We start from the raw sequence: 26,228 nt of genomic DNA, 5'->3' as shown, positions 1-26,228 counted from the left end.
CCCCCCCCCCCCTCTTTCCACCATTCTACACCCGCCTGCCGCCGTGGTGTGTGACGACACCGTCCGGTCGATTATCCATCTGTACCGTCGTAATCGCGTCGGTATCGCGTGCGAAACAAAACGGGGTTGCGACCCGACGTGATCCACGAGAGTGGCCAACATCGTGCAATCACTCGCGAACATGAGCGAAATTCGCACGTGCAAACGACCGGATAAACGGGCCGTGTTATGCAACGCGAGATCGGGGGGTCAATTTAGACGCGTTAACGATACACCGATACTCCACGGTATGACGGGGGGAATCGTGTTCGTTGGACTACAAGCTAGCTCGTTTCGTCCCGATGAAGGAATGAAATATATTTCCCTTGCGACGGAAACACGCGCCCGAGACACGTGGTCGAACGCGCGAGTTTTATCGTTGATAACTGGCGCACGAAAAATTACTTCCGGTGAATATACGTGAGAAAGTTTGAGTAAGATCGTCGGGTATGTGATTCTCATACATATTGATGTAATAATAATAATGTATACAAAAACATAGCATGCTGAATTTTCTGTACTCACGACGGAATACGACTGCGACAGTTACTATCTTCAAGAGAGATTTACTCTATAATCGGAGCAATCGCAACAACTCAAACTCTAGCGTTGCCTCATGAGCTCTCGTCATTCGTTTCATTTCGCGTTTGCTGCAATCAAGCCCTGAGAGAGACGGGAGACTCTTTGGAACGTTCTCGGACGCAACGAAAATTCAATCGGTGCAAACTCGTCCCGCGACGCGTTTGCGCAATCGGCGCGGACCCATAACGCGTGCCTAATAATAAAATGCAGCGAGAGAGCGAGACAGGGACAGGCTCGTCGCTAATATATGGTCAGCCGAGCGAACGAGGATCGCAAAGTGAATGGGAAGACGCGCGGCGGTAGTTTCGCGAATCGAATCCTGATTTTCAAGCCGACCCGAGCGTCACGAATCTCGCGATATCGCGATTTCACGTTGCGTATCATCCGGCCCGCTCGCAAAAAGAAAGAGAAATAGACAAATCGAGCGCTGATGCGTACGTCCAAGGCGCGTCCTCGGTGCGGGTATACGCACCGTTATTTATATCAGAAATTTACGGAACCGCAAAAATTGTACAAACATCTCGTAAATTCACCATAAAATCAGTCATCATAAATTACCGTAAATATATTCACAGCGTCGTAAACTATATACGCACGGTAGAGATCGATAAAAATCGCGGTTTATGGCACGTTTCAGACACGTTTCGCAGGAATCGAGTTGAAATTTCAGTGACTCTCCTCTTTCTTTTTTTCATCTGCCGGTCGTCCTCCCCTCCGCCCCCGCTCTCCGTCACGCCGCGAAGCAAAGTGGATCGCGAATGCGTGAAACCGCGGGTAGGTAAAGAAGCTATGAACACAACGAACGGGCCGACGTGCAATTTTGGCCTTAATGACTTCGCCTTCGATGATTACACCCTGTCACTGAATAATATCGTAATGATTTAGCCCGCTCACTGCCAGCCGTTCGTTTCGCCGCTTAATGACCGTTATCGCGGGAAATAAGAGCAAATCGCGTGCGTCCCGCGAGGGTTTGCACAAAGAACGCTCTTGACAGCTGAATAGTTGTAAACGGATATGTCACGTTTACGCAATCCGTCAGTCGCGCTCGCTCGGCCAGCCGAGCAATTGCTAACGACAGAAAGAATTGATTCCCCGATATTTTCCGCCGAGCTTTCGCCGATCTCGCAAATATATGACGACGTGGGTGTTCGAGAGAGAGAGACAGAGCTGTAAAAATCTTCATACCCCGTTGATACAGTTCGCAGAGTTCAAAACCCGCCGCGAGTTCGGAGATCCCGAGTCGGAATTTTGATCCCACTCTTTCGGCCTCAACGTTTTGTTCAACGTCTATTTCGGTACCCCGAGGCCTACGTCGATCTCTTTCGATTCTATTTAACCTACTAATTTTGCCGAGAGGCTCTATATATTAGAACTACAATAATCTGTGCACTGCCTGCCACTGTCTGCCAGACATTAAGAAAGAAATTTCAGTTTCCACGTGTTATTTTGTTAAACGTACATTGATCCTTCCGAATATATAGATGTTAGAAAGTTCAGGGACCGAAAGTAAGGCGAAAATTTCGACTCGGGATATGGCTCCTCGCGACGAAAATTCCCCGAAGATAAGCAACACAGCGTCACAACACGTCGAGCAATATTATGCCTCAGCGGCGAGCGCCTTCGCGCTTGAATTACAAAGTTGCACTCCGCGCCGCGTTGCCCACTTTTCGCAATCGTGCGATTAATAAAAGTGATTTATCCCCGCGCGATTAGAACGCGAAATACCCGAGATTACGTTCCGAGCGCGTTACTAATTACCAACAATTACCGCAGGTGTAACGGCGCACCCTCTTCGCCTCTTTCCCAATCGATTCGCTGATTCCGAGGTTTTCCGAAAGAAGAACGAAAATGAGAAAAAGAGAAAGCAACAAACACGATCATTTTCCCCGGTCCGAAACACCGAGGCCGGGAGTTACGCACTCGCCACTGTGATTAGCAGATCGAGGCGCGCATCGAAACGATTTTATTAATTGCCGAGGAATTGCGAAGACGCGCGCATCTGAAACCACCGTTTGCGCCGTTTGCGCGCGATTATGGAAGGCGAGTTGAAAGGGGAACGCAAACCAACGCGCAAAAAGCAGCAGCACGAACGTGCAACCCGCGGATTAACGCAGGAGCGAAACTAGTTTCTAATAGAACGCACTCGTCTGCCTAAGAATCTCGTTTCCTCGTGCGCCGCTTGTGATTTCTCGCGAGACGTTCGCGCCAACAATGTCGTACGTCACTCGGATATATGTGCCAAAGATGGCAAGATCAGAAGATTATCTAGAGAAAATATTGCAACCTACAAACGACATTATGTGGATTAATCATGAGCAGGTATTAAGTATTCCTGGCGTCGCAGTATCTCGGCATCGATCGATTCAAAATCTCTCTTTCACTGAAATAATCAACAAGTCAACAATCAACACTAATCAATCCTCACACGCGCAAACCACGCGAATTATTTGATCCATTGAATTGATGAAATTAATTACTAATCAGTGCATGACATCAAGATCTGATTAATAATTGATTTCGTCAGTCGATGAAATTACTCGCGATTTTACACATGACGACTGATTGATTCTCATTATTGACTTACCGATTATTTTGTTCGATGAAAGTTCCAATCGACTTAATGCCCGACACTGCTTCGTCGACCATGCTCGACTGAAAGCTCCTCGGTGCCGCGAGTCACGCGAACAACCGTACACGAGTTCGTTATTTACCGTAATTCAGTTATCGCGGAACAGGGAGTAAAAAAGAAGCGTTAACGAGTTAATCTCGTCCTGTCGAACTTTCTACGCGGGCGATTTCACATCAAAGACGAGGATCGGTTCAAAGTATGGCGTACTTCTTCGAATCGATCGGTCGGTCGATCAATCATTCGGAAGGGGATCTAACGTCTATTCGCGCGATCGTCGAGATTCGGTCAAGAACGAGAGTGAGGAGCGTTTCTGAAAGTAGATCGTCCGGGAATGTAGATCGTCGATCGTGTCGGGGCACGCGGATTAAGTAACAGCGCCGTGTCTCGATCGACAGGCAGGCAGGCAGGCAGGCAGGCGGGAGTCGAAAGGCCAGTCTAATTAACATAACCGCCGTAAAGCCAACGCCGCAACGCTCGAGATGAGCTTCTTTCCGCGGAGAGCCTCGCGGTCGGAAGACGCGCCGATCGGTAAAAAGGGATCGACTTTCTTTATTCTCGACGGCGTGAATTTTTTCGCTTTTGTCGAGCGCTTTCATAAGCAATGATTTGCAAAATATCCCGATCGATACGATGACGAGAAGATGTCGGGTCTATAACGCACCGTGTTGCAATTCAACATTGAAGGACGTAAGTAGAGAAGTAAACCAATTAATCGATTGCGTCTCTCCCACTCGCGTTTCGATCCGGATATAATTCGTGAGAAATATGATAAAAGGGTTCTCTCTCTCTCTCTCTCTCTCTCTCTCTCTCTCTCTCTCTCTCTCTCTCTCTTGCCGCAAGATATCTACTTTGCGAATATGTGGCAATGGACATTCAAGCAATAGAGATTCAAAAGGAGTTCACTCATGAATCCGAAAGCGCGGGAAAGCAGGATTGTACCGTGGATGTTAAATTCACGTCTACGCGAATTGTTTACGTATTATCCATGTGCATGTATGGTCTGTTTTCATGTAGACAATAGAGACTATATACAGAATATTATAAATTATATTAAAATATATGGAAAAAGAGAATAATCAAATTATAAGATAGTTATATCTTCAAATATCAATTATAAATGTGTGACGTTTACCAAAAATACAAATGGTTTGAAATTTCCATTTTATTATGTGACAGATTGGTAGATCTGAGGTAGAACTTTGAAGGTAAAAATATAACCATAAAATTCTGTGAACCCGAACTTGTTTAGGTAATAAGTTCATAAATTTACGTTAGAATCTTAAAGGTTAAATAAAATTAGATACGTTTCTTGATTAGTCTTTGAACAAGCTATAAATTCTTTAGACGTCATCACCGCGTAAGGGAAAATTATTTTCAATCTGAGAATAGCTCACGCGCGTTAACGGGTCAAATGCACAACAACGATTGCTCATTGTCTACATAGCTGGCATCATACATAATCTGTACGTAGACATACAATAAGAGAAAAAATATCTAAAAAAAATAGTACACATTTATTTAGGGTGCGTACTAATAATTTACTTTAATCTAAATTCTTTTACTTCATAATTAATAATTTACTTCAATCTAAATTCTTTTACTTAAATAGAATAACCAATTGCTTTCATGTTAAGCAAAGGTTTTAAAAAAATGTATATTTTCTAAGTGAATATTTTACATCGGTATGAGTAAATATGTTATTAGTATTCCCTGCGTGCAAATAAATGTTTATTATTTCTTAGATTTCTTTTCTCTCTCAGTGTAAAGTACCATAATTTATACACGTAATTGATACCCAACCCCGCTTTCAGATAGGCGGGGACCTGGGAAAGGAATTGAGAGCCGCGAGACGTCTAATCTGACGCATCGGACGAAGATCACTTCCGAAGTATCATACGGCGATTCTCGGGCAGCACGTACGAGTGTAACAGAATCAATTATATCGTAGCTACGTCCTGCAACGTTTCACGACGTTTTACAGAGCCATTACAAAATTGCAGAACGAGTGTTCCCAGTGCGGGGCCACGACCGGCTGGAGAATCCTCCTCATTGCTACTCGGCGTCGAGGGGTGTTATCGGCGATACCGATATATCGATAGATCGCGTGCTGCACGTACGCGCCGGTGAACGTCTCTTCGCAGGTGCTCGCTAACCGCGATCTCACGTTCACCGGGGCGCCTCTCCTTCCTCCTCCCCCTCCTAATATTCCTCTTCTTCTCTTTCATCGTTCGCGTCTCCGCGCCGCGCCGCGTGATGATGCTCCGCGCACAGGCGTTTTGAAACATCGAGCGGTTGAGCAAGAAACCGGCCGGAGGCTATACGTAGATCCTCGATCCTCGTGGATCGTGAATCACGTTCTCCAACGGAAACTGCTGTGTTGTTGTGCATTTGACCCGTTAACGCGCGCGCGCTATTCTCAGATCGAAAATAATTTCCCCTTACGCGGCGATTACGTGCGGAACGCGCGAACCCGTAAATAGCATCGTCCACCATCGTCTTTCCAATCTCTCCTCCGCGAAGGGTTTTATTCCATATAAAGCTCCCGGAAGAAACGAGAAGAAACGATCAGGATAGTCGACGGTTATCGATCCCGGTAAAACTGAGAGTTCCCGCACGTTCCGACGTTCGCGGGAAGGAAAAATTCAACGAAGAATACGTGGCTCGCTCGAAAATTACATGGCAAAATACAGAGATAACGGGAACTTGGTCAAATATTTATTATTCCAGAATCTTCCTTCATTGGGTCGAGTATGACAGTATAAAGTGATTTGTCGATCAGACCTTGTTTGACAACGTGAACTCTGCGAGCGATGGGTCCTGCGTTTGTTCAGACCAGCAAAGACTGGACTGAACAATTTCAATGTTTCTCGCATTTTTTGGCGCACGATTTCGCAGTCTGAAAAACTTTTAGCATCGATTTACCAGGTGTAGAAGTATGAAACCGGAATTCCCCTATAAATGGTGCCAGCGTTCAGTTTAGTGACCGTAAGACCGCTACTGCCGCGCTATTATATTCTCCTAACAGCTGACGAATATTGTCAACAAACATAACCCCAACTTTCATTCTCTAGTATATTTTTGTATAACCTTAAACATGTCACGTTTCGAGCCTACTAACTATGATTTGCGGACAGCATTGATTTTCTGTTATCATTTAAAGAAAACTGCTGCAGAATCACATCGAATGCTTGTCGAAGCTTACGGTGAATATGCTCTTGGTAAATCTCAGTGTTTCGAGTGGTTTAAAAAATTCAAAAGTGGTGATTTTGACGTGAGGAACGAAGAACTATGAACTATGAACTATGAACTATGAACTGCTGAAACCTGGTCAAACCGTCAATACTAATCGCTACCAACAACAAATGATCGATTTAAATCGAACATTGACTAAAAAACGACCAGAATATGCAAAAAGGCAACACAATGTCATTTTGCTCCATGATAATGCCCCATCACATACAGCAAAACGGGTCAAGGAAACGATCGAGTCGTTCAGTTGGGAATTACTACCGCATGCGGCTTATTCTCCAGACTTGGCTCCGTCCGATTATCACCTGTTCGCATCGCTAGGACACGCTCTCGCTAACCAACGCTTCGATTCGTATGAAAATGTGGAAAAATGGCTAGATAACTGGTTCGCTTCAAAAGATGAAAAGTTTTTTTGGCACGGCATTCATAAACTGCCAGAGAGGTGGGAAAAATGTGTTCAAAACAGTGGAAATTATTTTGAATAAAGTATTATTTATCACTTTCGAACAACAGACGTCTTATTTGTATAAAAAAATTCCGGTTTCATACTTCTACACCTGGTATAACCGTCGATGAGTCCTCCGGTTCACTCCAAAAATAAAGGAACAGTCAAAACAATGAATGTACAAAGGTGTTTGCTTTGACGCACTCTCTGACGAAGACTGGTCGACAGATCACTCTATACTGCCATATTTAATTTAATAAAGAAAAGCTCTGAAATACAGTAATAAATATTTGACCAAATTCGCGCTATTTCTATATTAGGCCACGTATTTTTTTGAACGGCACTTGTACATTCAAATACAAACTTATGGAGCGGAGATTTCTACTGCCTACAAATATTACGTCACGCGACCCGATGGCTGTTCGCAATTTGATTTTAATTAATCCATTTCACATTAATATATTCCAGACAGACCGCAAAAAAAATTCGAGAGACATTTAAGACATGCGTTAGAGACATCAGAAAGTTCATAACAATCCCATTTAGACGTTCACGCCGACGGCCTTCTACGTGAACGGGCCAGGGATCCTCAGAGTATCTTTGCTCCATTAATTCAATTCTCTCTCTCTCTCTCTCTCTCTCTCTTTTCTGCCTCACACACTCTCTTGGTTTTATTGTAACAAACGATCACCGCCACTGTGTCTCAACATTCGAAATACAAAACGCATATCTGATTTAGAACCGTGGCCGCAGGCAACGGGTTCTCCGAGATGGAAGCGCGCGACATACGACGAGACGGGCAATCGCCGTTGCATGATCGACAATAGCGCTATCGGAGACAGCATTGTTGCAACGGACAAACGTACGGCTACCGGACAGCGACGACGGACTTTTCTCCAGCGCGTCACCCGCGTCGCGTCTGTATTCGACATCGATACAATCGGTCGACACCGGGCGTCCTTCTGCATGCAATCGAATTTAATTTATAACGACCGTTGGCGATCGGATCGCGGGAGAAACGCGACAGCCCGCGGCGCTCTGTATCGTTATCGTCACGACAAAGTAACGCGTGTCCCCTTATCTTGCCGATTATGCGAAAGAATCGCGCACCCTCCCCCCCGCCCCCCTTCCAAGACGTTCGATCGAGCCGCGGAGATTTCGAGCTGCGCGCAATGTGGAATACCCGCGGCTAATTTATCCGCTGTTCACTTTTCACTTTCTATTCGGCGGAAGTATTCGTGAGGAATGGCTGCGAAACTTTTTCACGACCGACGCTATACGTAAATATAACGCGTGCAACACGGCTGTTGCCGTAATCGGCAACAGTAAAATGCATGCGCTGCTCCGTGGAGAATTTCGGCGCGATCTATCCTCGCAATTTATTTCGAGCTGTGCGAAAGCTAAGAGCGGCATGTATGCGCTTATTATATATGCTAGACCGAAATATCACGTGTACCGTAACGTTTACAAAGCGATACACGTTCCCCGTATCATGTTCGTTAACACCGTGGCGGATTGTACGGAATCACTCTCGATTTGTCGCCGCACGGTGAAAAGGAAACGCGCAATCGGCGTGGCGCGCATTTGCATATCAGATTGTTCGTTTATCGCGCCAGATGTGTCGGCACTACGCCCGCGACCGTAGCACTACAAAAAACTGGCAAGAGGACGGAAAAAAGAAAACCTCAGAAGAAAAAAAAAAGAAAAGACAGGAGATGGAGGAGAAGAACGAAAACGAGAGCGGCGGCGACAGCGGAAGGTTTCTCCGACCCAGATTCACTTTTGCCATAATCACGGCGCGTTGTTATAAACGACGGAGGTAAATAAAAAATCTCTGCGCATCTGCCCGGCCGATGCGGCGCGCGAGCGCAGCTGCACACCTGTGAGACGCCCGTTTTCCATTAATTAACGATACGAGCAATTTGCCAAATCACGTAACCGGGCATCGGGATGACGACGAGGACAACGACGCGACGGGGCCCTCCAATCTCTGAAGTTCAGCTGGCGCCGTGCCGTACTTTCGATTTTCTTCAGGGCCTTCTCTCTCTCTCTCTCTCTCGCGCGCGCGCGCGCGCGCTCACACGTCGCCCGTAAAACACGAAGCGTATACTTAAGACAAATAATCCGCTTTTAATCCCGCACGCTCTCGCGTCCTAATTTATGATCCACGAATTATTCGACATCACCTGCGATCTTCCGCGCGGCGAGCAGGCATAAGACGAGACGCGACGTTTCATTATGAGGAAATTGCTAACCAAGTGAATATTCTTATTCTTCGTTTTCATTTGCCGTCAATGCCTTTGTACGATTAAATTTGTAATTTTTTGCACGAAGAGAATTTTATAGTAAAAAACTTACCATAACATTTTGTAATTTGATTTAATATGCACTATTTCTATGTATACCTATAATATGTATAAGAACCGAAATGTGCTATTAAAAAATTCGCTACATTCTTAGCGAAATTCACTACATTATGAGAGAAAATATCTAAAAAAGTAAAAAATATCTATTTGTGTAGTCGGTACTAATAAGATGACTTAAAAATCTAAATTCTTTTATTCAAATAAAATAAAGAATTGCTTTTTCATGAAAAGCCAAGCTTTTGAGAAAATGTACATTTTCTAATTTAACATATTTCACACTAGAATAAATAAATATGTTATTAGTACTCACGGAATGAATATCTTTTATTTCTTAGATATTTTTTTCTCGCCGTGTATGTTCCTTAACATAGACCTTACTGACAGTCTATTCCTACATTGATACAGTAAAATTGGAAAAAATTTATATAAAAAAGGAAAACTACAATACTCTCTTTGTATATGAGAATTTTTCCAACTGTTTCGTCCATCATATCATCACAAATCTCGCGATTTCTGACGAGACTCGAAAGTTTCCGCGAAACTTCCGTCCACGGCGAATCGTGCAGACGATTCATGAAAAGTCAATTGTGTAATACAACGACGGCGATATCAACGCGAATCGGCCAGAGCCCGAGTCGGGGATGTTAAATGGGAAATTTACACACGTCGGGCGCGCGGTACCAGTCGAAAACGCGGTTTTGCATATCAAAGCTATTGCAAAGGCGATCGCGACCACGGCCGCCAGGGAGTCGCCGGGATTATGCGGGCCGTGCCAATTCCGGCCGTGGAACATGATATCCTTTATGCAAATTTTGTGGGTGCGTGCGAGATCCGTGTGACGGCGAACGACATTGTGTAACCCGATTAAATCCGATAAAAAAGTCAATTAAGAAACGCGACCAAAGCCGAGCGCGCACGCAATTATGTCGCCGAGAAATCCTTTCTACGATCCCGACGTCGCGATAAATTAAAAAAATGTACACACACAGGCCGACTGCATTGTCCGTAAATGCGATTGCAAATAGTATTTGGGTCGCGATAGTGGTTTCTCTGTGTATAACGCGAAAAGAAGACGAGAGAATTCTCGACGGTGACGATTGGACTATTCAGCTACGTCGAGTCGAGTCATTGCGCGAAATGGGACTGTTTCGCGTGTAAAAGTGATATACGTAGTCGCAGTTGCGATAAGGATCGCTAAAATGAGGCAAAATCACGAAGAAACGCAATGCAATCATGTATCTCTCATTAAGACAAACAATTAATTATTATAGCCCCTTCGGACTTCGATGCTTAATTAACTAATTAATCTAACCGCGTTATCATGAAGGAAATCATTATTCGAACATGCAAATAAATGCTGAGGCACTCTCGTTGCGATAAGAAACGTACACGGGAAAAGCTTTTATTATAGTAAAAATTACGTTAGAATTAATTTTTTCCAATATTTCCGATTTTTTCAATATTTTTTGTAAAACAGAACTATATATTGAAAAATTATAATAAATAATAATATAAATAATAATAAATAATAATATAAATTACTATATATTTTGAAAAAGAGAAAAATATCTAATAAATAAAGGATATTTATTCGGTGGGTACTAATAACATATTTACTAAAATCAAAATTGTTATTCAAATAAAATAAACAATTGTTTTCATAAAAACAAAGATTTGAAAAAATGTATATTTCCTTATTTGTAAAAAACATTTTATATTAATACAAACATGTCGTTAATATTCACCAAACGAATATTTTTTATTTCTTAAATACTTTTTTCTCAGTGTAGAAATAGTAAATTTAACGATATACCTCATATACGACATAAAAAAAACATGCAAGCAATTATAGCAATTTTGTAATGAAACGTGCGTAACATTTTTAAACAAATGTATAGTAATTTTGCGGTCGTAATTCTATATGGTCCGAAATTATAAAAATCTCGTAATTCATGTTACAAGATCTCTATGTACAAAAAAATGCAAAGGTAATAACTAAGAAGCAAAAGTAGTCTCGCACGGCGGCGAGACGGAAGCGACAAGAAACATGCCTCGACGCGAACCACAAGCACGGAATTGAATCCCTTGCCCGCAACACGGTCGAGTCAAACGGAATTCGGATGACGACGAGGAGAAAAATATCGAACTTGAAATCGAGATCGACCTTGATTCCGTACGGGTGTGGCCCTGCCGTACGACTGTTGTAAAACCCGACGTAAAGGCACGCAAGCGTGTGCGACACGCGCTATGTCGTACGCGTAATACGCATACAACGTGGTGATTAGCATCGCAATGCAGGAGGAGAGGGAAAAAAAAGAGCTTCATTAGCATGAACACGACTGTCCTTCGCGATTGTATCGTTCCTCGCGTATTTATCCGCTCTCCTTGTGCCACCTTATTTTTTCGACAGGACCACTTTCAGTTTCGTCTCCCGCGAGCTTTCTCGCGGACTTTCTCGACGAAACGACCGCTACAATTACGTAAGCGCAAAACCGCCTCGCGAATTACGCGAGAGAGGAATATCTATGCGCTCGCAGCGCGTTAATTGGCGCTATCTACATTGCTAATTCCCGAGATTTAATGGGTCAACCTTCCCGAACTCGACCGACGAAAGGGAGATGAGAAAAAATGGCGAGTTTCCGTTCCGCTCGATCGCGTTTGATAGTCATGTGAAGTCTCGCGGACTGCGAATGATTGATTTTTTTCCGCTAATTAGGATCTTTCCGATACGTAACATTCAGGAACATCTTGTAAGTAAATGAATTAACGGTATCAACTGGTCGGGTAAGCTGCAAAGTCGCGAAGTGATTGGCGGCCGACTAGCTGTCAGTTATTATAGTGCATCGTTGAGAAAACGAGTTGTCGCGATTAAGCTCGACTTAGTCTTGCATTACGAAACATACGTCGCGGCTTACATCATTGTTTATGTTCGCGAACACCGGAAGCCGTTTCTGGCGAGAACGAGTCGACGTGGCGATGCCGATTCAAGCGAAACCGGCATCGACTAAACCCCCCTTTAATAAAAGGACGTTAAATCGCGCGGACGAGCGAGTTTCTACGCGTACGCTCATGCGTGAAGGCATTAAACCGCTGGATTAATCGGCGTTCACGGCCAACGTTCACGCAACCTGAGGCCAAAGCGAAGCCCGCTCTTATTACGGCGACTAATGCGGTTGGCACGCGTATCTATAATTAGCGCGATAATCTTGATGCTCAAAGTATCACCGATACGATTTATCGCAAATACTATACATCAAAAACGAATTGGCGAATGAGCGATGAAAGCTGTGCCGAAACCCAAGTCGAAATTTCGTCTCCACATTGATTCTGCAAATTCCAACGAATTTGTAGAATCCAATGTAAATCTCCAAAACACAGCATACTTCGACGCTATATGGGGAGAACTTTATAGTAAAAGTTACTATAGAAATCCCGAAAACATTACTATAGAATTATATCAAAACCAAAAAATGCTCTATTTTAGAAAATTCGCTACGTTTTCAGCGAAATTTACTATGTTTCTTGGCAAGATAGATTTTACTAACGGTCTATTCCTACACTACTAGAAACACACTAAGATTGAAAAGAATTTATATAAAAAAGAAAATTATAATATTATCTCCATGTACAAATGGTTATTCACTATATTATTTTTTCCATGTTGAATAGTCCTTAAAAAAGATTTGTATCACAATTCGATTATTTCGATATTCTTACACACTCTCTCTCTATATACATTTAATCTTAACTCTTAATTTCAATAAACAATATATTAATAACTTAATTCTCATTTAATTGTAAATAAAGTACGTAAGATAAATATAAAATAATTAATATAGATAAATTTGTGTTCATGCGTTGGAAATTTCGATAGAATTTGAAAGTTAAAATAAGGAAGAGGTATAAAGGTAAAGAAGAGCGGTTGATCTACTGTTTACTAATAGAGATTTCAATACAATGACAAAGCTAAACGTAAATGAAAAGAAGGCATTGGCGGATTCAAGATGGAATGCCTTGCGGCCTAAAGAGCATTATTAGAAGCAAAAAATAATACTTGCGAGATTTACATTAGATGTTACGTCCGATATTCATAACTGTAAATTATTCAGGATCTTTGATTAAAAGCATGATTAATCCCATGGACCGTTATACGATTGTAGATTAGTATTTATTGTTGTATAAAATGTTGTATAAAATGCATACACGTTGATTAATAATCAGAGATTCGTAAAAATATGATTGTCAAACTATATTTCGTAAAATAATTAAAAGCTATAAATGTCAGCCTAAATTTCGACGCGGATATTCTCGATAAATTCTTCAAATGTCAATTAAAATCGAAAATAATTCTACGCACCTGGAAATACATGATATATCGAGTATTTCTTCCGTTCTTACTTTCGAATCGGACATCCTGACATCCGGACATCTTAGTTCGCTTCGTGGCATTGATACTCCATAAGTACGATGATTCGATGATCAGTGAAATATGTTAATAAACGCGATGCCGACGAAGGCCTAATTAGTTATCTCAAAAGAGCCGACGAAATATTGTAATCAAACGACGAGAATTGAAACTAACACACCGATACACACGTGTATAGATCGTTTGTTGGCTCGCGACGTAATGTAATAATAGGAAAAATACACGACGTGCAACGACAGATTTGACTGCTTTAAAGTTCTACAATACTTCAGTTGTTGATCGTTTTGATTACTCGCGGCGATGAATACAAAAGGTTTGCGTCGGATGACATAGCCCTTTTTTGCCTGTTATTTTGGTACAGTCATTGTACAATCATTATACATCACATACTCGTGAATCTCTGAATATTTTTCACTTGTACACTGAGAGAAAAAATATCTAAAAAAATAAAAAAATATTCACTCAGTGGGTACTAATAGCATATTTATATCAATATATATAAAATATTTTTCAAATAAGAAAAAATAAATTTTCTTACAATCTTAATTTTCCATGAATATAATTGTTTATTCTATTTGTAAGTATATAAAAAAATTTTTTAATTTAAGTAAATATGTCACTAATATCCACAAAATAAGTATTTTTTATATTTTATATTTTTCCTCTCTGTCAGCATGTGTAACTATATTTATTTCGCACAACAAAAAAATCAATTTTATTTAAATTATATATTAAATTAAATATATATTTTGACTATATTATCAAACATTGCAAATAATTTGCAAATATGAATGCTAGCATTTAATGTAAAGGCAAATATTATTTTTAGAATATGTAATAATGCTTCTTGAAATGTAAGGGATTTTATTTTAAATCTGCCAACAACTTTTTTCACTATTTTTGTCATTATACTGAGTATAAATTTAAGTCTGCACAGTATTATTGAGCAAACAGCTGTTATTTTTACTCTTACAGTTCCTTTCTGTATTCTTGAATCCTACCGAATTTTTTAAAGCCGATGACAAAAAAATTTTCGAGTAAAGAAAGTTTGTTGTTTTATCTGCCCATCGATTTTTATTATTTACCGCAGAAAAAAGATTAGCCGCAGAAACTAAAATATAGTTGTAGCAACTAAAATGTGTCATTAAAATAGGAATAAATAATGTCTTTGCTCTACCGAAATTCAATTTGTTAACTGCTTGAACTTTGACACTACAGCAAAAAGTATTCAGTGATAGGAAGCTCTCATTATTGTAATTTTGCTATTTTCTTCAATTGTACTTTAAACCCATCAAACACAAAACTAACACTTCGCGTTGTAAATCTAAAGGTTTCTCACTGATTTTTAACACATTTTAATATCCATTTTAACGCATATGAAAAAAAATAATATCTTTCGGACTTACATGATAATTATATTTGATCCTTATGGCACAGATGGATGATTTCACGTGTATCGGCAGCGCGGCAACTTCCCCTTTTCGGTGGTCTTTGTTTCAAGTCGCTACGACTTCTGCAAGTGGAGTTATTAACAATTATGTCGATCCGCGTTTTAGATCGTTCGGCATTATCGCTGCCGCGAGCTGTGAATAGGCACGACGCAACGCGCGAATGGAGTGCGGAACTCTGTTTATTGCTTCCGGTAGGTCATATTACGCACTGTACGCGATGGTATGCCGCACAAGCCCGGCGCTCGAGCCCCCCCCCCTCCGCGACTCAGATAAGCACACAGCCACGCCCACTTACTTCATACAGTGCGCGCGGTCGTTCACCTCGCGTAAGCATGTAATACGCGAATGCGAGAGCAAGTACCAGTATTGCACGAGTGCGAACTTTGAGATCAAATTTGGAACCGTATTCTTGATACGTACATTGAGAGAAAAAACATCTAAAAAATAGCAAATATTTATTTGGCAGTATAATAACGTATTTTCTCTTAAATCTAAATTCTTATTTAAACAGAATAAATAATTACTTTCATAAAAAGCTAATGTTTTTGTAAGGTTTTAAGAAAATATTTTTTTATTCGAAAAATATTTTATATATTATAAGAACGTAAGAGAATGTAATACGCGAATGGGAGAGCAAGTGCCAGTATTGCACGAGTACGAATTTTGAGGTCAAATTTGGGACCGTATTCTTGATGCGTACACTAAGAGAAAAAAATATCTAAAAAATAGCAAATATTTATTTGGCACTATAATAACGTATTTTCTCTTAAATCTAAACTCTTATTTAAACAGAATAAACAATTACTTTTAGCTTTTTAAGAAGCTAATGTTTTTATAAAGTTTTAAGGAAATATGTATTTTCTTATTTGAAAAATATTTTATATATTATACATATTTTATACATTAAGAAATATTTATAAGTATGTTATTATAATATATAGTACATTTTTAATTTCTCAGATATTTTTTCTCTCAAGTTAAATGATCTTATACTGGATGTTTGTACGAGAAAAACGGAACTTGAAATAAAAAAGGCATAATTAGAATTCGAATACGCGTCCTAATACGTCTTGAACATTATCGCTATGTCTCATCATCCTCTTTCCTTCTCGCATTCTCACTTTCCGCATATGTGCATCAATCACGCATATACACATACATATTGTATCATTATATCATTTCTTATCCCGATTGCGGAATAACTGCCTAGACAAACGAATAATTCATCATTACATCGACAAATATATATGCAAACTTACGTTATCTAACTCGTACCAGACTGACCACTTGTGCGCCCCGTCGAGTAACCTGTTCGCAACCGTCGTTGTCTTGCTCAATGCACATCGACGTTGATTCGCATTTGCGAATTTTTCGTACTCGTCTCGTCCCAGACTCTCTTCTCCTTCCACCAAATACGCTGATAGTCGTTTGTCAGCAGTTGCTCGATGCGAGGCCGTTCTTCTCTGTAAGATTCGCGTATAAATATAAGAAAATATGTCATCAAATTCGCGTATAAATATAAGAAAAAAATATTATCTTTGGCTAGCATATATGCACCCACACGATTTGCCGTGTCCCTCCGTTGTCTCCAGTTATCCGTGATAACCTCCTGCGTAGACACATCGTGGAATTAGAGGTGAAATCGCGGTGCACTGTTGAAGAACACGACGAAACATGCGGATCTCGGCAGCCCGTTTAAACCGCAATCGCGCCATTATATGACACAGGCCACTTTTGAAGAAAAAACACCGTTTAAACGAAGACATCTTAGGCCTGTTCTTTGTAGTTGCACTGCTGAACTGGTGCAATATATTGAAGTGAAACAAATATACGTTTTCTCACTCTAACTTATTGCACTAGTTCAGTAGTGCAGCTACAAAGAACAGGCCTCTTATTGGCTATATTATCTAGAATATCTTCCAAGATGACACTTCTAAAGGCCTGTTCTTTGTAGCTGTACTGCTAAATTAGTGCAATAAGTAAGAGTGAGAAAACGTATATTTGTCTCACTTTAATATATTGCACCAATTCAGCAGTGCAGCTACAAAGAACAGACCTCTTAAGATATTTTAGGTTTGTTTTTCGTTTCTACACTGCTGAACTAATGCAATAAGTTAGAGCGAGAAAAAATATACTTGTCTTACTCTAACTTATTGCACCAGTTCAGCAGTGCAGGAACAGAAAACAAACCCATTATTGTAGGGCATGCATAATGGCGTCATCGCGATTTGAACAAACTGCCGAGCCATGGCTCGTCGCCTTGTCAAGTACATCCTAACCATGGACATCCACGTCATGCACCCCACAACGTCGTGTCTTCGGATTACACAAACGCAAAAGTTCTCATGACAGTTTTCCAGCAAGGAATACTGTTACACAAAGCTGTCTTATCTGACTACGGATTGTCTTAGATATCTTAGATGACAGGTAGCCAATAAGATGGCTTTGCATAATACAGTGTTCCTCGCTAAAAAACGATCTGTATGAAAAATATATCCTATTTGAACGACAGCAAGACGATCTGTATGAAAAATATATCCTATTTGAACGACTAACTCGTACTACATTGATAAAGATGTATACGAACATCTCACCTAGCTTGCTCTGTGTACCCGCTATTTGTGTACTCGTCGAGTAACCTATTCGCAACCGCCGCTGCCTCGCTCGACGCACATCGACGTTGATTCGCATTTGTCGAGTCTCTCCATGGTCCGCCGTCATCCATGATAACCTTCTGCACAAACACGTCGTTGAATTCGGGGTGAGAACGTGGTGCATCGTTGAAAAACGCGACGAAACATACGGATCTCGGCGGTTCGTTCAAACCGTGATTGCGTCATTACGCGCACACAGGTTCGCTCGCAAGCGCCACCAACGCTGTCCTCATGAAAGCCACCGAAGCGAGTTTGAAAACATGGATACCCGCAGTGCAGCGCCGTGCACCGGACAACATCGTGTCCTCGAACTATGCGACGACGAAGGTTTTCATACCCTCATATGAAAAGTACGTCATGTTCGAAGGTTAATTCGAACGAGAACCGGGAGATTAGCTTGTAATTTGAAAACTACTCTTGATATGATATGTATTTAAAAATAACACGGTAATAAGAACAATAACAATCATGTGGGTGCATATATGCTAGCCGAAGATGACGTTTTTTTTTATATTTATACGCGAATCTGATGACATATTTTCTTATATTTATACGCGAATCTTACAGAGAAGAACGGCCTCGCATCGAGCAACTGCTGACAAATGACTATCAGCGTATTTGGTGGAAGGAGAAGCGAGTCTGGGACGAGACGATTGCCGAGAAAACCGCGGGCAAAAGAATACTACCCCGTATGGTAAATAATTTGATAATGATTGCTGTATAACTGCCGCGATCGAAACAAAATATCTTATATTACAGCTGATCAAAAGGAAAGTTCCAACGTGTGTGACTGTTAAGTATCAAACGCGAACCGATCGATGGATGGGAAAAAAGAAACAGGATTTTGTGTTACAAAAATCAAATCCGAAGAAAAAGGAAATTGAACGAGAGTCGAATGGGAATTCGAACACGACAGAGTTAAAGACCACAGAAGATAACGATACAAAAGTAGAAAAAAGCGAAGAAATAAAATCAGAAAACCATAAAGAAACACAGTCGGAAAATAAGAAAGAAACCGAATATGAAAGAGAAGAAGAGAGAGAAGAAGAAAGTACTGATTGAGTCTGCTTAACTTGATTCATACGAATTCCGCAATAAATGATGTTATTTCCATAAAAACATAATGAAAATAAAATAAACGTGTCATTAAGACCGTATCATATTTTATACATAATTTCCTTCCTTTGAAACTATTCCTAATTTCGTATTATAAATATATCATGCATAAAATTTAAACGATTACTTCATTCTATCATGAAAAATTGTCAAAATTTAATAAATTATAAATCATTATACTGCTTGAAAATAAGATAGTCTCCCAGCTAACTGTTTAATCGTGAAACATAAAGATAAAATCGTTTTCTAACAAATTATTGAACGTGACATTTAAAAAGAATGTTTGAACAGTTGTTGCTTACCAGACAGTTGTTACTTAAGCCGTACTATGTAGAGATGAAAGTTTTTTAATTTCCCATTAAATAACTCAAAAATAAAAGTACGTCAACTTGCTGAATTGTACTTCGACCTCTGTCCTTCGATAATGATAATGGAGCCATCTAACGGTGTCAAGTAAAACTCATTCGAGCAAAGAGGTTCGAGATAAAAAAGATTTGGATTTTATTTGCATTCAGGTTCAAGGAGCTTTAGACCTTTGACTATGGCTTGGTTTACATCGTGCACTTAATACGCGTACTAAATAATAACTTTCTATTAGATAATCTTAATATCGACGATATATATAAACAACGGTATATTACACTGGTATAATATTCATCAACAAAACGTATTGTATTGATTAAATGCGTCGCCGTTGATATGCATTGTCGATATTAAGATTATCTAATATAAAGTTACTATTTATGTCCAATTTCTTCATCTCCGGTTAACTTTATCTGTCGGATAAATGTCAACCGTGATTGGTTAATTTTGCCAAGCATAAATATGATTGGTCAATTCCAACAGAATAACTGGCAGATAAAGTTAACCGGAGGTGAAGAAATTGAGCATTAGTACGCGTATCAAGTGCACAATGTAAACCAGGCCTATAGGTCTGTTCTTTGTAGCTGCACTGTTGAATAGTGCAATAAGTTAGAGTGAGAAAATGTATATTTGTCTCACTTCAATATATTGCACCAGGGAGCTTATTACAGTTCTGTGTGAAAAGCGAAAATGCGAAAAGTGAACGAATTTACTAAAATATTTATAATTTCATTGGTCAACATTAGTGAATTCGTTCATTTTTCGCATTTTCACTTCTCACACAGAACCGTAATAAGCTCCCAGTTCAGCAGTAGCTACAAAGAATAAACCTTATGGCTGGTGGCTCCTGCACACAGGACGCGGTAATGCTTTCCACAGGGTGGGACCCGATTGACCACGATACGATTGGACACAGATTGTAATGATTGGTTAGACCTAGTAATTCATTAGATAATTCTTTTCATCGGTTGGTTGTGTCCAATCGTACCGTGGTCAATCGGGACGCTCCCCTTTCCACGCGACGGAAATTCGCGCGACAGCCAATCAATATGCTGTTTTCCGTAATAAGGCTGATATTTGACGTGTCGTACGACAAGCTTTTTGGATACATTCATTGGTTGACGAACAGAGAACCTAGAAATACTCTATTCGCCAACCAATAAACGTATCCGAAAAGCTTGTCGTACGACACGTGAAATAGCATCCTAACTTTCTAGCTCTTACGGAAAAATAACATATTGATTAGCTGTCGCGCGGACTTCCGCCGCACGGCGGAAGTTCGCGTGACAGCCAATCAATATTCTACTTTCCGTAATAACTTTCTAGTTCTTACGGAGAAACAACATATTGATTGGCTGTCGCGCAGACTTCCGCCGCGCAGCAAGCATTACCGCGTCCTGTGTGCAAAAGCCATAAGAAGTTTACTTCTGTGAACGCGTGCATTGTAGTTTCGGTTTAACCGCTGGCATGATAAGACGTATTTGAACAAGTTCAGACCGTTGATTTTTGGAACCTGCTAAGGCCTTATTTATTCATACCTAACATTGTAAATGGTGAAAGGTCCTAAAAAATAAGGACTGTATACCAATTCGGAAGGAAGGAACGCGTGCATTGTATCTAATTGTGTCTGCGATAGTTGATGAGTGAACATGTCACCAATGCGAGAAGTTTTGCGTGATTCCAGCGGTGATTCTGGTATGTAACGTCAATTATTTTATATTTATATCATCCTGCAAATTCAAGAATTACACATAAAAGAGTGTAATGTTGATTTGGTGACATTAATTAACAGTTCGTTTAGTGATGCTGTTTTTAAGGTTATGTTTGAATATAGTATGCAGTACATACCTTCACATAAGTTCTGTTTTCAGGATCAGAATCTGATAATGCTTCCATTTCCTCAAGATCGAGTCGCAGCGGTAGCCCGACATCACAGGCTCCAATACAGGCGTCGAACAATGCCAGGAGTGAACAGAACTCTGAGGATGAAAATGGAGCACGTTCTGTCGTGTCCAACGCTAGCGGTAGATCCTCGAGGTCCAGTAGCCAAACAGTTGAGTCGAATAAATTAGATGGTAGTCGCAAGTCAGAGAGTCCATCGAGATCACCATCACCAGCGAGATCAGGTTCTAGACATTCCAGCGTTGGCTCGGTTCAGAGTGAAAAGTCTGGCTCTCGCAGATCCAGAAGCGCTACTCCAAAATCAGTAGGTTCCAACAGTTCAGAGTCTCCAAAGTCTTCCAGATCACAGTCTCCGCATGGGAGTGTGCACTCTACAAGTTCAAAATCACCTGCTAGTCCAAAATCTGTCCACTCAGAACGTAGATCACAAAAAGGAAAATCCAAATCTCCAGCTTCACCCGCGTCCAATGGTTCTGGTTACGATTCTCCAAAGAGTCGTAGATCTAGGAGTGTTTCCTCTCAAAGAAGCAACAAATCAACAGGCTCTATAAGTCAGCATTCTCCAGCAGAAAGGCGCTCGAAATCCCCCGCATCTGGAAATGCAAAATTGTTGGATGAACCTACCGAGAGAGCAGACTCTGAAAAATCAGATACTAAGAGATCACAGTCGAAAAGTCCTAAAGATAAAAGTGATAATGAATCAAACAAATCTTTTAAACAGACAGGTTTGTATCACTTTGTTTCATCTCAGCTCTGATATTTAAGGCTCCTGGCCCCTCGCATTGTCTATCTCTTTTTAATGACGTCAAAAGCTAGAAAATGCATGCTAAAAATTCTTGCGAAATACGTTAAAATAAAAATATATCGCGCGTGATCATTCATCAATCTTTTTTAATTAATGTCTCGACTATTATTGCGAATATCGCAAAACGGTATAGGACTTTTATGTTCACCTCAGCCCGTTCTATATTCCCACTTAATATGAGAAGGACAGTGTGGGACACCCTGTATATCCATAAAATAACACTTGTATAAACTAATTTTGACATTGTCTTCCTAATTAGGTGACAATCAAAGTCCAAAATCCGACGAAAGCGATAACGAAATGCGATCGAAAAGTAAACGAAAGAGCAGCGAATCTGGCTCGGATACGGAGAAAATCAATAAACGATCTAAAAAGATAATAAACTCAGATTCCGAGAATGAAACGGCGGACAAGGAAAACAGCATTGCTCCAACCGCGGACGCGTTGTTCGGCGATGCGAGTGATATTAGTACAGACGATGAGAAAGAAAAGAAAGAAGAAGAAAAGGAAAAAGAAAAGATTCATAGGGAAAGTAGAAGTAAGAGCAAGAGTCGTAGCAGAAGCAGAAGTAGAAGCAGAAGTAGAAGTAGAAGCAGAAGCAGAAGTAGAAGTAGAAGTAGAAGTCATAGTCGCGGAAGATCTGAAAGTGGTGGAGAAGGTCCCAGCCATCGGGCTCTTATTGAAGATGTAAGTTAATGAAACATGAATTGAGTAATCTTTATACCTTATTTTTTTACACTACCTATTTTTCTTTACGTTCTCTTACATCTTTACGATGCTTTATATCGTTTATATTGGTACAAAAAAGTTTTATGTAAAATAATCATAGAAAACGTACATAAAACGTATTTGTTCTATAGGAAGAAGATAAAGATAAGGAAGAAGAACCAGAACTACCACCAGAAACTAGAATTGACGTGGAAATTCCAAAAATCACTACTGACCTCGGACGTGAGATTCACTTCGTTAAGTTGCCGAATTTCTTATCCGTGGAAACGAGACCATTCGATCATGAGACTTACGAGGATGAAATTGACGAAGAAGAGACTCTGGACGAAGAGGGACGAGCTCGTCTGAAACTTAAAGTTGAAAACACACTGAGATGGAAAGAGACATTTAACGAAGAGGGCAAAGTAGTAAAAGAGAGTAACGCGAGATTTGTCAAGTGGTCGGACGGTAGTATGTCGTTACACTTGGGCTCTGAGATCTTCGATGTGTACAAACAGCCTTTACAAGGCGATCATAATCATCTCTATATTCGCCAAGGTACCGGTCTACAAGGTCAAGCAGTGTTCAGAACGAAATTAACTTTCAGACCGCATTCTACGGAATCATTCACACACAGAAAGATGACCATGTCATTAGCTGACAGATCGCAAAAGACCTCCGGCATCAAAGTTCTCTCTCAAGTGGGAATGAATCCAGATCAGAACAGATATGAAATGATAAAGGTATCTCGCTATTATTTTAATCACAACTTGTATTTTCTGAATTTTCAGATGGTTGAATAATTCGAACTGTTCGAAGAATTTAAAGTTTACAATTGAACTTTAAATCATTTGAATCTTGTAAAATTGAGAGGAAGGAAATTCGAGTTCAGTTTTTATCTGAATCTGAAACTTCAATATTTTAAACTGTTTAAGACAATTTAAAACTTCAATATTTTAAACTGTTTCACACAATTTATTCGAATCTTCTGCGCTAATCTCAATTTACAACTGTAACTAGTAACATGTGTCATTACTCGTATCTTTATAGAAAGAGGAAGAGAAGCTACGCATGGCCATGCGAGTCCAAAGCAAATCTAAAAAGAGTGTTGGAGGTGTCAGGAATACTAGCCGTACTGCAGGAGCATATAGTGGCGATGCTTATCATGATGACGGCTCTGATGATGAGGGTGCGATTTCGTTAGCAGCCATAAAAAATAAATATAAAAAGGGAGGCGCCGCAATTGCTAAAGGTTTGTAACAAAACATTATCTATATATTGCGTTAAAATGTATCATTTATGAGTATTATCTTTATATATAACCATAATTGCAACGCAAAAGATAATGATATTTAACTACAAATAGACATAAGCTGATACATTTTGCCGACAATATCGAAACAATATTCTTAAATTATAGCTGCTTCAAATATATATTCATCAGATGAAGAAGGATCGGACTTTGAGACACTTAGGCCTAAAAAGAATTTCAAAGGTAAAGTACTTAAAGATTCAGACGAAGAGTCGAACTCTGAAAGTTCTTCAGAAAGCGGTGGGGAAGACAATCAAGTTGAAAATACAAGTGATTGAAATGTACATATAAATATCTGTACCTTGAAAAAAGATCAATATTCACTAATAATAATAATAATGAAGAAAGACTAGGTGGTAGTAAAGATGTGTTTCAAAAAGCCTTACCTAGTTAAGAAATAAGAATAATATAAATCTAAATTTAAATTGAAATCTCAAGATGAATAAGAATAATATAAAATAAAACGGAAGAAAACTTTCGATATCTATATAACTAGACGGAAATGCAATTTGTGTGGCGACTGTATAAAAGATAAATAGAAAAGGAAGAAAAGGAACAAATTGACAGTGGAAAGAAATGAAGGTAGGTAATAAAGATAGATAATCATAACATCTAGAATTATTAAGCTTCAAAATGTAAAAGATTTTTGAACATAAATTTTTCTCAACCGCGATTTTCTATTCTCAAAAACAATAAAATATTCGTTAATTAAAGTCTGCTAGTCAAGTATTCAAATGTCTACATTTTTCTTTCAAGCTATAGATATATAAAATAAAATATTAACTTATAAGCCTATAGAATAAGTTAGGGTTTCAGTCTTAAATAACAATGTCTTAAAACAACGATTGTATAATACTGAAAACTAATTTAACATAAAAGATTTGAGATCCAATATTTGGAATTATTTTATAATTTTTCTATTTTGGATTTTAAATTTTAATTAATAATTACAGGGCACTTTTAAAACAGATTATAGTAACTATTTTTAAGCAAAAGTAGCAAGTTTATTCATTGTCATTTTTTTTCTTTCTATAATAGTATGAAATAAATACTGACCAGACATTGACCAATATTTGGCCAAATATATATAAAATAAATATTGACCAAATAATTATATAATTTATTTTGTAAAAAATATCCACATCCTGAAAGAACTTTGTATTTTATTTCGCACATTAGTTTTCAGCAGATTTATAGTTGTCTTTAAATATGTTCTGGTAATCGGACAAAAGATATGGTTAAAGTTTGTAGTAATTGTGTGAAAAGGCGCTTTTGTTAAGAATTGTTTGTTCTTAACTTCGATTATTTTTATCGACATGTTTCATTAAGCGTAGTGAGCTACTCGACAAGAATTGTGAAATAACAATACACGCATAGTTTTAAAATAATGGCGTCTTGTAATATTTTATATATATAGTAAGATTTTATGTTCACCATATAATATACAATAAGTTTGCCGAATAAAAAAAAGTCCGGAATCTTCCATCGTAATGCAACGGAAGATCACTGAAGTATAAACAATTAAGTAAATTAATATCCTCGTTAAGGGATTTTAGATAATTATAAGTTATTTGTAATCGACCACCATCAAATCCTACTGTGCCGAAAAATTTTAAGAAGCGCTCGAAAACACAGATATTCCGTTGCACACAACCAAATTTTAGAGTTTGTGTAAATAATAAATTGACTCGCTTTTCTGTGGGAACAAGCTCGACACGATACAATATTTAGACATAGGATACATTTAGTCTTCAACAATTATGCGTTATGCATTACAAATTGCTAGATACTTCCGTGAAAATAATTAGTTGTTGCTTACTGGCAGGTATATTTACTCAATACCATTATGTTCACCGAATCAGAAGATGGCCGATTTGACTAGACTACGGTTTTGAAATGGTAATTCTCAACGATATCCTATAGAAGCGCTCGCTCAGGTCACTCTACATCGTCTGTTATATTATAGTTTGTGAATTCTAATTTAAACTAGGATTTCGTTCTATGTCCCACTGTATCTCAATCCTTGGCCACTTTGTCTGCAGGACTGTCAGCATAGGATTACTATCCATGATACACTTCACGGTGCACTCAAGTAGTACCGCTTGTCCCTTGTGATACTTCACTCTATTCTCTGGATTGCTACGTTGCAGACCGTTGTAGTGATATAAGACAAACGTATCC

At 39.5% G+C, this 26,228-nt stretch overlaps 4 protein-coding genes across 8 annotated transcripts in view; 2 read left to right on the top strand and 2 right to left on the bottom strand.

Moving 5' to 3' along the window:
• Positions 1–17,980, bottom strand: part of LOC116845819 — a 37,898-nt gene extending 19,918 nt beyond the window's left edge. The window contains exons 1-4 of one of the 2 annotated variants that reach the window (XM_032818941.1): positions 17,782–17,980; positions 16,751–16,796; positions 16,447–16,650; positions 15,143–15,249 (exon numbers count right to left, since the gene is read on the bottom strand). In XM_032818941.1, coding sequence (XP_032674832.1) covers positions 15,241–15,249; positions 16,447–16,650; positions 16,751–16,796; positions 17,782–17,912 — 390 coding nt within the window. In that variant the 5' untranslated portion in view covers positions 17,913–17,980 and the 3' untranslated portion in view covers positions 15,143–15,240. Of the gene's footprint in view, positions 1–15,142; positions 15,250–16,446; positions 16,651–16,750; positions 16,797–17,781 lie in introns of those variants that run through there. The other variant, XR_004378343.1, reaches the window with a different exon arrangement.
• Positions 17,790–18,965, top strand: LOC116845817. Of its 3 annotated transcripts, none has more exons than XM_032818938.1 (3): positions 17,790–18,191; positions 18,409–18,535; positions 18,601–18,965. In XM_032818938.1, the coding sequence occupies exons 1-3, from the start codon at positions 18,073–18,075 to the stop codon at positions 18,901–18,903; spliced, it is 549 nt and encodes a 182-aa protein (XP_032674829.1). In that variant the 5' UTR covers positions 17,790–18,072; the 3' UTR covers positions 18,904–18,965. The 3 variants fall into 3 exon arrangements, with proteins under 3 accessions (XP_032674829.1, XP_032674830.1, XP_032674831.1); XM_032818939.1 differs by having other exon boundaries at positions 18,152–18,240; XM_032818940.1 differs by lacking the exon at positions 17,790–18,191 and adding an exon at positions 18,226–18,288.
• Positions 18,966–20,752: 1,787 nt separating this feature from the next.
• On the top strand, positions 20,753–24,399 carry LOC116845822 (another transcription unit protein-like). Of its 2 annotated transcripts, none has more exons than XM_032818954.1 (6): positions 20,753–21,015; positions 21,192–21,947; positions 22,287–22,714; positions 22,888–23,478; positions 23,786–23,987; positions 24,180–24,399. In XM_032818954.1, exons 1-6 carry the CDS (start codon positions 20,970–20,972, stop codon positions 24,323–24,325), a joined length of 2,169 nt encoding a protein of 722 aa, XP_032674845.1. In that variant the 5' UTR covers positions 20,753–20,969; the 3' UTR covers positions 24,326–24,399. The 2 variants fall into 2 exon arrangements, with proteins under 2 accessions (XP_032674845.1, XP_032674843.1); XM_032818952.1 differs by having other exon boundaries at positions 20,754–21,015; positions 24,156–24,399.
• Positions 24,400–25,146: 747 nt separating this feature from the next.
• The window catches only part of LOC116845823 (ubiquitin carboxyl-terminal hydrolase MINDY-3 homolog), a 3,225-nt gene continuing 2,143 nt past the window's right edge, over positions 25,147–26,228 (bottom strand). Inside the window, exon 5 of the mRNA XM_032818955.1 lies at positions 25,147–26,228. This exon is cut by the window's right edge and continues 102 nt beyond it. Within this exon, the coding sequence (XP_032674846.1) occupies positions 26,024–26,228 (205 nt within the window). The 3' untranslated portion in view covers positions 25,147–26,023.

This window comes from Odontomachus brunneus, unplaced genomic scaffold (genome assembly GCF_010583005.1).
Source record: "Odontomachus brunneus isolate Ranch 3 - 2012 unplaced genomic scaffold, Obru_v1 Obru_scaffold_058, whole genome shotgun sequence".
Classification (NCBI taxonomy): domain Eukaryota; kingdom Metazoa; phylum Arthropoda; class Insecta; order Hymenoptera; family Formicidae; genus Odontomachus; species Odontomachus brunneus.
This window is presented reverse-complemented; position numbering and strand designations above follow the sequence as displayed.

Bases quoted from the DNA above. Each gene is read 5' to 3' on its own strand.
- LOC116845817 (XM_032818938.1), top strand. From the start codon at position 18,073: ATGAAAGCCACCGAAGCGAGTTTGAAAACATGGATACCCGCAGTGCAG. The intron at 18,192-18,408 runs GTACGTCATGTT...CGAATCTTACAG, and splicing joins TTCATACCCTCATATGAAAA to AGAAGAACGGCCTCGCATCG. The intron at 18,536-18,600 runs GTAAATAATTTG...CTTATATTACAG, and splicing joins AAAGAATACTACCCCGTATG to CTGATCAAAAGGAAAGTTCC.
- LOC116845822 (XM_032818952.1), top strand. From the start codon at position 20,970: ATGTCACCAATGCGAGAAGTTTTGCGTGATTCCAGCGGTGATTCTG. The intron at 21,948-22,286 runs GTTTGTATCACT...CTTCCTAATTAG, and splicing joins CAAATCTTTTAAACAGACAG to GTGACAATCAAAGTCCAAAA. The intron at 23,479-23,785 runs GTATCTCGCTAT...GTATCTTTATAG, and splicing joins ACAGATATGAAATGATAAAG to AAAGAGGAAGAGAAGCTACG.